The following is a 9,957-nucleotide window of genomic DNA, read 5'->3' as shown; positions in this document are numbered from 1 at the left end:
GTCCCCCTCCCGGCCCGCCCTCAGGCCGCGTCCCCGCCAGCCCTGCCGACGTGGCGGGGCGGGACCCGGCGGGCGCTCCCGCGCGCACTCGGCCGCCTGAGCGGTAAGAGCCCTGGGCACCTCTCGCCGTCATCCCCTTCCCCGGGCGGGCAGACGTGGGGGGCGTGGGGATGCGGGGACAGCCGCCGCGGGGTGGTGGGGAGACCCTGCCGTCGCTGCTCGTCCTGTTTCCGGAGTCGGCAGCGGCTTGGCACGGGGCGCAGGACCCGGAGGACCGGCCTTGGGGGGTGAGGGTCCCGGGCGGCGCGAGCGGTGCGGCCGAGGGCCCTGCGTGGGTGCGGGCGTGTGAGTGTGTGTGTGTGAGTGTGTGTCGCTCCGGGTCCACGCTCATGCACACACCCACACGCCCGCACTCCGGCTCTGCCCCCTCGGCCGGCGAGAACCTCTGCGGAGCCTGTCTTGTGCTCCCGAAGTATCCGGTCCAGCACCATGCAAGTCGGAAAAAGTTTCCCCAAGGTCCCGGGTCCGACTGAGAGGTAGGCTGCGGGGCCTCCGCAGCGGGGGAGCACAGAGGAAGCAAGTCCTATCCCGGGGTTCGCTGCCCTTGGCTTCGGAAAACTGAGCTCAGGCCTTGACCTCCCACCCAAGCTCATCATCTCTCGCCCTGCAGACGCCGGCAGTGCCGGCTCTTCCACCCCAGCCAACACCCTAAGCCAGCAGCACCTCCATTCACAGCCCCCAGGTTGAGTCCTACTCCCTACACCAGCTCCCCAGCCCCCCACCTGCCCACCCAGTTGGCTCATCTTCTTCCCTGGAATCTGGTGAGTATTTCCAGTCATCTCAGATCAGGCGCCTAAATTTCACTGCACTTTCCTAGAGTAGGAGACCTCTCTGTATCATCTTAAGAGTGATCTCTGTCCTACCAATCCCATCAATTCCCATCCTAAACACGGAGAGAGTCAGGCAGGTGGCTTTTTAAAATCAATGTCTCTTGAACTCCAGAAGACCTCAGCCAACCTGAGGAAACTGAGAATGAGGCAGGCTTACTCCTCACAGGCCTCTCTCTGCCCTCTTTTCCTCCTAGTGCAACTTTCCTACCTCACCCATATCCATTCCCTGCTCTCTCTTTCCTTTCTCCATCAAAACCTGAGCTCAGGGCAGACTGATAAACTCCTTACATCATAAGCTTTAAGCAAAAGAAGGAAACTTTCAGGGTGGAATTTGAGGCTCCACGGAGCCAGTGCAGAAGGAATTTGAGGGTAGGAAGGGACCTTGCTGAATCTCAGGGATTCAGACCATGTAAGCAGCCATTTATTTATAAGACCAGGCTTATATGGAACGTTGTTTCTTTTTAATCAATATCGAACAATATATTTCAGTTCAGTAAATATTAGAGGATCCAAAGCCAAGCTATGTGCTTGTTGGTCACAGTTCTGGAGGAGAGAATGACACAGAAATAAATATTCCTTATAAATGCCATAGAAGTCCATGCAAGGTATCACGAAAAACATGGAAGAGAGAGTAATTCATTCTTTGGAAGGAGTGGGGCAAATTCAGGAAAATTTCAAAGTAAACAGTGACATTACACATTGAGAAACAAATAGGAGCTTGCCAGGCAGTTGGAGACAGGGCATCCTGGGCAGAGAAACCAGCATAAGCAGAGGTGGGGATGTTTATGAGCAGTGCCGGCAGTGATGGCGCGTCTGGTGAGGGAAGAGTGTCGGGTGTGTTGAGAGTTACAGAAGCGGATAGAGAGACTGGAGCTGGATTGTATGGGCCCACGGATGCCATGCAAAGGTGTTTAAACCTAGTGGTTTTTAAAGAGGGGAGCAGGTAGGTCCTATCTGTGTTTCATAAAATTACCTGGCAGACATGTGGAGGCCAGACGGAAGGAAAAAGAGACTGGGCTCTGGGCACGTGTACTTGTCAAGCACCGTAGAAACTCTTGCAACCTGGTTAAGAGCCTGTCATCCACAGTTTTTGTTCCTGGTCTTTCACTGACTGGCACTTTTTGAAATTGGGAGCAGTGATTTCACACAGGGTATGGTATTACCAAATTCTTATTTTGCCAAGTGAGACCATTAAAAAAAAATCCATGCGCACCACCACTATTTCGTAAAACGAAAGACATTTTAATACCAGGAAAAGCACGAAGGCTAAACTTGCAAGATGAAGGCAGTGCTTTACATTTAATAAATTTAGACTGATGAAAAACTCGCTATCTTGTCCTCATTTTTCTCTGTCATCATGGACTGGTTCCAGTCCTGCAGTCTGGTGGTGGGGAACAAAGTATCCAGATCTTTTTGTCCAGCCTTACTCTACATAGGAGGGAGTGAGGAAGCCCAACAAGAATGAGTTGTACGCCCACAGAGGGATGGTGGGACCAGAGCATGGCTCTTTCCGCCTCAGCATCCATCCCTCCCATCCCTCGCTATTCCTCCATATCGCTCTTGGTCCAGCCACACAGCATCTGTTCTGAATATCTAGATTCATTCTTGGGCATTTGCACATACTCTTATCCCATCATGCCTGAATAACTATCAAAGCCGCTCTCAAGGCTCTCCCATGTCTGAGATCAGTCTAGTTCAGGCACATCTTTCCCTGCTTTGATGTGCTGTTTTGCATCATCACTTAACCATTTCACGTTAGATGCAATAGTTTCCTGGGCCTTCACTGACAAGCAATAAAATGAAAACAGATTATTTGTTTTCTGAAGGATAGTAACCATGTCTTCCGTTTTAAACTTATTTTTGGAGCTGTGATGTTGCTGCTCCAATACCTAGTTCTGGGAGCATTTTAGGTGATGAATGAATTTACTGATGAAAAACTAACTTATTCCCAGCCCATAAAGGCTTCTTTATATGCCGCTCTTCCTCTCCTTGGAATTTACTGAAGAAGCCTCCTTGTTTCTGTGGGTTGAGGCTCCCTGGCATCAAAGCCACAGGACGTGGCTGCAGTGATCAACATTCCAAACCATAAATCAGGGGAGATTTTAAGTCTGACTGCTTCTGGGGCATCCAGGCAGAGATGGGGGCTGTCCCAGGAAATAGCATGTATCACAGCTGTAGTCCTTCTGGACACCAACAGTCACTGCATAGAAACAGCTGTGTCTTGAGAACACACAGTTTCTAATGGCTTCAGACAAAAGGGCACCGTCTTAAAAATGATTACAGGTCTCCTGTCATAATAACATCCAGAGTAGACAAAGGTCTACCAGGACAAAAAAGGTTTGGGGGGGGATTCTTTTTTGGTTTTGGTTTAGGGAAAATGTGGACCTGTAACAGGCAGAAGTTCATGTACAATTAGAAGTTAAAGTAGGGCTGAATATTATGGTGACCATTTTTATTATTTGAACAGATGAAAAAATATAGTCTTTCTGAAATGTATAAGTTGTCCATAAATATTTCCTAACAGTATTGGTTCAGCACCTGATAGATGAATTTTGGGCATGTTTCTGAAGGAATGGCTTCATGTTGATGCTTGAATACAGAGCAGCTGCAGGGAAGAGAGGTTTTGTTCGATAATTTTTCCACAGTTGAGGTGAGCTGACTTAGGGCAGTTTGGCCATCAGAGATGGAGGAGGACAGTAGGGCTCCTCTGTGCAACATCCCTACCAAGACTGATTGATTGTACCATGAATCCACCTCTCAGATGGAGTTCTGCCTCACACTCACATGTATATTAGCGACCAGGCTCAGTTATGTAGCTTGTTCTTGTAGGTTGATGAAGTCCTAGCTCTCTTTGCTTTCAGGACTGCTCTGGTGTCAGGACTCAGCTAACCTTCTAATCAGGCTTTGATGTTCTCCTGCAATTAGCAGAAGAACTAGAAAAACTCTACTGCAAAGTTCAATAGCTGCTGGACTGGCCCTGGAAATGGAAGAGCTGAAAGCACCTGTGCATAATTTCTTGCCAATCCACTTTAAGCACTATTTCCATTTTATCAGTGAAAAATGCTTTTAATACCCCTTAGGATAAGTAGTACCCCCTGATAAATAGCGATCAGAGAGAGGGATAATTGAACCCTCTCAGGAGGTGAACACTCCGTTTCAGAATCTGAGATGCTAAGTAAGTAAAGACCCTGGAGAGTAATTCCTGAATAGGGCACTTCAAATGTTAACCAGCCACCCTCAGGGCATAAAATACAGCTAACTCACATAGATGTCACATGGTATGTGCTGAAATATTTTAGCACTGGGAACAGTATCACAACAATTGAGGGTGAAGCAGATACAACAAAGTGTTTATAATGCTTTTTATTCACCCATGAATGTTTATCGTAACCAGGTTTATTCTCATGTTCCTGCTTATAGAGAAGTGAAATAGTTTGGAACTTCTTAATAATCCAGATTAATAATAAGGATTTTCAAATTATCTTATAAAGAAATTAAGATATCAGACAGTGCCTATGACCAGCTGTTGATGAACAAAAAATGGGAATATCAGTGATGTCCAATATGGACCCATTCTCCTTATGGTTGTGCCCCTAGGACCCAGGCGGGGATAGGGCAAATTAGGACAGAGAACTCTAGGCCATGGCCATCAAGCAGTGTCCTAGACCATGGGTTAGCAAACATTTTCTATAAAGGGCCAGCTAATAAATATTTTAGGCTTTGCAGTTTTGTGGGCCATATGGTCTCTGTTGCAGCTATTCAGCTCTGCTGGTGTACTAGAGAAGCCATAGACAGTACATAAACAAATGAGCGTGTCTGTGTTCCAATAAAATTTTATTTATCAAAACACAGGGAAGGCAGATTTAGCCAGCAGGCTGTAGTTTGGCAGCCCCTCTCCTAGGCCAGTCCTGACTCAAAGTTTTCATAAAGATTTTATAAGTTTCCACGTGATGATAGCTTTTCAAGTATCCTCCCTCAATCTCATCCCCCCTCCCACGAACCACAGTAACTACTCCTTTTCTGTACAGTGGCCTTTTTCACTCTTTACTATTTCATCTAGGCATTGACCATACTCATTGACAGACCATATCCAACCTTGAATATCTGAAATTTAATATCCCACCTAAAAGGAAATATGCATTATTTGCCTTTCCCATCTGTAGACTTGTTTACAGGTGTGTTATCAGAGAATTCAAGTACTTTTGTTTAAAAAGAGACATTCTAACTCAGTTATCTGGGAGGTGAAGGGACAAAGGAAAGACAATATGGGTCATTTGGAATCGCTTGCTGTAAGATAACTCCTGAGTAGTGAATGGGGTAAAGACATTTTCTGCTTGCTTTCATTCCAAATTACACTTTAATTTTAAATCTCCACAAAAATATTAATATAACTCAACACACATATTTGTTGAGCTTCCCACTATGTTCAAGAAACCATGTTAAGTGCTATATAAAATATGAAGACAAAACAAGGAAGATCCTTGTCTTCATAGAATTTACAGTATAGTAGGAAAATACTCAAACGACTGATCAAAGACGATTGTAACCCTCCAAAGTGAGACAGATGCAAAGCACTCTGGGAAGTTCAGAGGAAGAAAAATTATATCCAGTTGGGAAGAACAAAAATAGAGGAGGCGGTTATTTTAAATGGGCCTTAAATATGTTAAAACACCATAATGAACCAACAGCCACCTGAGGTTCTTTTGTGAATGTCAGGCATTTTTCACATAGTTATGTTGTCTCACTTAAGGATTTGGAAGGGCATCGTGGGAGGTAAACCTAGTGGGATCAGAGCACAGAGGTCCTTGGATGCCAGCTGAAGGATGCAGCTTCATCTCAATAGGAAGTGGGAAGCCCCTGAGGATGTCTGAGCAGGAGGTGATGTAATTAAAGCAGTGAGGTAAAGGGTGGGGAAGGATGGGGAAGTGAAAGGGAGAACAGTGGAGAGGTGAACCCAATATTGAAATCATCAACATGAATCAAATTGATGACCTGATTGAAAGTGATGGCAGGGAAAATAGAAGTAAAAGAAAGCATATGGATTCTGAATAAAGAGCCTCTAGAATTTGAGCACTGGTTGAATGTAAGAGAAGAGGCAAGTGGCATTGCAGATAGGGCTCCAACGTGGCTCAATCTCAAAGTCAGACATGGGTTCAGATCTCAAATCTGCCACTGTTCCTTAAAGTGTGACCTCTGAGCATCAGTTGCCTCATCTGTAAAATGAAGCTTGTCGTATCTAACTCACAGGAGATAGCACATTTAAAGATCTTGGATTTAATAGGCACTCAGTAAATGATAGCTATTGATATTATGTATTCTTGAGAGAGTGAAGGTTTGGTCAATGACAGCTCTGAGATTTTAAGCCTGGGTTATTGGAGAAATCTAGGTGCCATTAAAAGAAACACAAAGGTCAAAGTGAAGATCCAGAATTAATGGCAAGACAACAGGTTTCCTTTGGGACAGAAAGAGATGTTCAGCTGATGATTAGAACTGCTTATCCAATGGTAGAAATTTTTCTGTGACAGTGTATTGAGATACAATTCATACATAACAAAGTTGACATACTAAAAAGTCACTCTTTTTAAATGTGCAATTCAGTGGTTTTTAACATGTTCACAGAATTGTACAGCCATTACCACTATCTAGTTTTAGGGCATTTTCATGACCCACAAAAGAAATCTATACCCATTAGCAACCATTACTCATTTCCCCTCCCTTCAGCCCCTAGAAGCCACTAATTTACTTTCTGTCTGTATAGAATGGAGGTAGATATTTGAGAGTCACAACATAGAAGTGTGTAAAACTGTGAGAAAGGAATGTGATTCACCAAGGGAGAGAATGTAGCAAGAGAAAAGAAAATAGCTAGACAACTTTAGGGAATGGCTATTTGAGGGGACAAGAGGGTTGGCATGGGCATGTGAGTTCTAAGTCTGTGCCATCATGTGACCAATATGTTAAATGGCTTCCTATATACTGTGGTTTTAACAGTGACCAGAGATTTGACCAACTGGTAAACACTGAGGTCAACAAAAATACCCACTGATTTTCCTGAGACTTGTCTTCCTGTGTAGTGAGAACACTGTGTCTTTATTTTAGACTAAGAAAATTATCATCTTGAATAAGCCTTCTAGATATGTGTTATCCAGTAAGATAGCCACTAGCCACACATACCTGTGTAAATTTGTTTACATTATTTAAAATTAATTTTTTTTTTTTTTTGGCTGCACCGCATAGCTTGTGGGATCTTAGTTCCCCAACCAGGGATCGAACCCAGGCCCACAGCCCTGAAAGCGCCAAGTCCTAACCACTGGACCACCAGGGAATTCCCTAAAATTAAATTTAAAAATTAGTTCCTCAGTTGCACTAGCCACATTTTAAGTGCTCAATAGCCACAGGTGACTGTTAGCTACCATATTGGCCAGTGCAGATACAGAACATTTTCATCATCACTGAAAGTTCTATTGAACTGCACTGTTCTATATGATAGCAATAACTTGCAAGCTTCATAAAGAGTTTTCTGCTTTGTAGTTATTTTGTAATGGCTACATTCCTTATTTGGCTTAATATTGGCTTCTTTTTTTTCTGTTTCATCCTTGTGTTTTTCCATCTAAACTATTGTCCAGATATAGCCCAGGCCTTCACGGGCTGGTACCCAACAAGGCACACTTATGTGTATATATGTCTCTCTCAATTTGAATTTCAGACCACATTGCAAAGCCAAATGTCAAATATTTTTTATAAGCTCTCAGGTATTTTCCGTGCTTATTCTCATTATGGCTACAAATATAATTAATAAAGTCATATTAAATAAATACTTTCACAGATACAGATAATACTCTTAGTTCCCATATGCATATTTATTTCTTCATGCCAAGTAAGAGATCCATGAAAGTTTAAAGAGAGCACGGTTGGCTTGTATTAGTTTTCTATTGCTTGTAACAAAGTACAACCAACATAGTGGTTTATAATAATACACATGTATTCTCTTATAGTTCTGGAGTTTCTGAAGGGAGAATGGTTTCCTTGACTTTTTCAGCTTCTAGTGGCCACCAATGTACCTTGGCTTGTGGCCCCTTCCTTCATCTTCAGAATGCATCACTCCAATCTCTGCTTCTATCATCACATCACCTTTTCCTCTTTGTAGTCAAATCTCCCTCTGCCTCTCTCTGATAAGGACACTTGTGATTTCATTTAGGGCTCACCCAGATAATCCAAGATTCTTAATTTAATCATATCTTCAAAGTCCTTTTGGCCATATAAGGTAACATTCACAGCTTCCAAGGATTATGACATGGATATTTTGGGGGGCCATTATTCAGCCTACCCCAAGGTTACATAAACTTTCTTCTTGGTAGAAGAAAGGTTACCCCCACCAGATTTAACTTAATTATTCAGGGCTTTGAATTAAAGTTTAACAATTCGGATTAAAGCATAAGGTGTTTGTTTGTAATCATGTTGACAGATACTAAAATGTCTGATGATGGCGATGACACCTTAGCCACTGGAGACAAAGCAGAAATCACCAACATGCCCAGTAGTGATACCTTACCCAAAGATGCAGAAGCGCACTGTGATTCAGCTACGATTTCAAATGAGCTAACGCCAGCTGACCCCAGAGGAGACGTGCATGAAAATGCGGCTGTTCAGGGTGCAGAGACTGCTGACACTGGACTCACTGAGCAGCCCAAAGACCCCGGTCCCGTGGAGCACCCCCCCAATGGAGAAGTGACTGAGGATGCCCTTGCTGAATGCATTGACTCCGTCAGCCTCGAGGCAGAACCTGGATCCGAAATACCCCTGAAAGAACAGAGTGATCCGGTAAGAGTGGTTCACTTGACTCAGTTCAACCTAACTTCTTACTGATACTACCACGGCCATAGATTTGTGCCAGGCTCTGGGGGTAGGGATTAGGAGTTCAGTATATACTGTGACATAACCTCGGTCGTCAAAGATGTGTTGTGTGGTGAGAAAAGGTATATATGAGAGTAATTGGTCATTATAATATTTGCATTTTGATAATTGTTTTATTATTAATAATAACAATCACCAATTATTGGGCACATCCTGTGTGCCAGGCACTCTGCTAGCTACTCTATATGTTATGTAATTCACTCTATACAACAGTTCTTTGAGGTTCTAAGCTGGATATTATTGACCTCCAGTTATAGACGAGGCAACCAGGCTCAGAGATATTAAGCAATCCAGTAAGATTAAGCTACTCAGTAGTAAATGGAAGATATTGTAATATTGAACGTAATGAGTCCAAATTATTAATGAACCTGATTCCACCCTAAACAGTGTTTCTTTAACATCACTCAAATTTTAATACATATTTACAAATCTACTGTGAAGGTCTTAAACATTCAGATCACTCATTTATTATCACATACCGCCGTCCAGGGGACCAGAGGCAGAACACGTTCATGCTTCCCTTCAGCGCCTGCACCTGTCTCTCTGGGAGATAAGACAGGCCAGTGTCTCCCAGGTTCCACATCAATATGACCATCAAGCTGGGTTTTCCTGACACCTTCCCCTCCATCCGTGTGGGGACTGGAAAGGGTGGGGAGGCACTGTCCTCCAATCCTGCCTTCTAGAAGGATGCTACGGTATAGGGGAAATGAGAGTCTTCCCTCTGCCAGGCCCAGCCCTGCTCTCCTGGAGTGTGCCACACAGATCACCGCCTTGAGGTGACTCTGCTGCAAGCAGTGAGGGACGGGAACGAAGCAGGGAGTCGGGGGGCCTGGGTTTTCATCCTCCATCTATCGTTAACTTTGTTAATTTGGGCAAGACACCTAAATTCTCTGTGCTTCAGTTTTTCCTCTGTAAAATGAGGACTTTGCACACGAAGACCACGAGGTGTCCTTCTAACTAATGTTTTGTGATTCTTTGATTCAGAATCAAGCTTCTTGGCCACAGTTTCCTCAAAGCGACTCTTAGAATTGTTCTAAGATGAGATGAGCTTCCTCAGGGAGGAGGCGGGGTTCCCATCACTGGAGTTGTTTAAACAAAAGCAAACAATCATTCTGCAGGAAAGTCATGGAAGGCATTTGAGGACCAGATGGGAGTT

At 43.9% G+C, this 9,957-nt stretch overlaps 1 protein-coding gene across 3 annotated transcripts in view; it reads left to right on the top strand.

Annotated features, from left to right (window-relative positions):
- Positions 1-24: 24 nt before the first annotated feature.
- FAM114A1 (family with sequence similarity 114 member A1) overlaps positions 25-9,957 on the top strand; it is a 121,865-nt gene continuing 111,932 nt past the window's right edge. For all 3 annotated transcript variants that reach the window (XM_059923185.1, XM_059923184.1, XM_059923183.1), the window contains exons 1-2: positions 25-103; positions 8,353-8,708. In XM_059923185.1, the coding sequence (XP_059779168.1) occupies positions 8,361-8,708 (348 nt within the window). In that variant the 5' untranslated portion in view covers positions 25-103; positions 8,353-8,360. The remainder of the gene's footprint in view (positions 104-8,352; positions 8,709-9,957) is intronic.

Source organism: Balaenoptera ricei, chromosome 5 (assembly GCF_028023285.1).
Source record: "Balaenoptera ricei isolate mBalRic1 chromosome 5, mBalRic1.hap2, whole genome shotgun sequence".
Lineage (NCBI taxonomy): Eukaryota > Metazoa > Chordata > Mammalia > Artiodactyla > Balaenopteridae > Balaenoptera > Balaenoptera ricei.
Note: the sequence above shows the minus strand (reverse complement) of the source record. Positions and strands in the feature narration are given on the sequence as shown.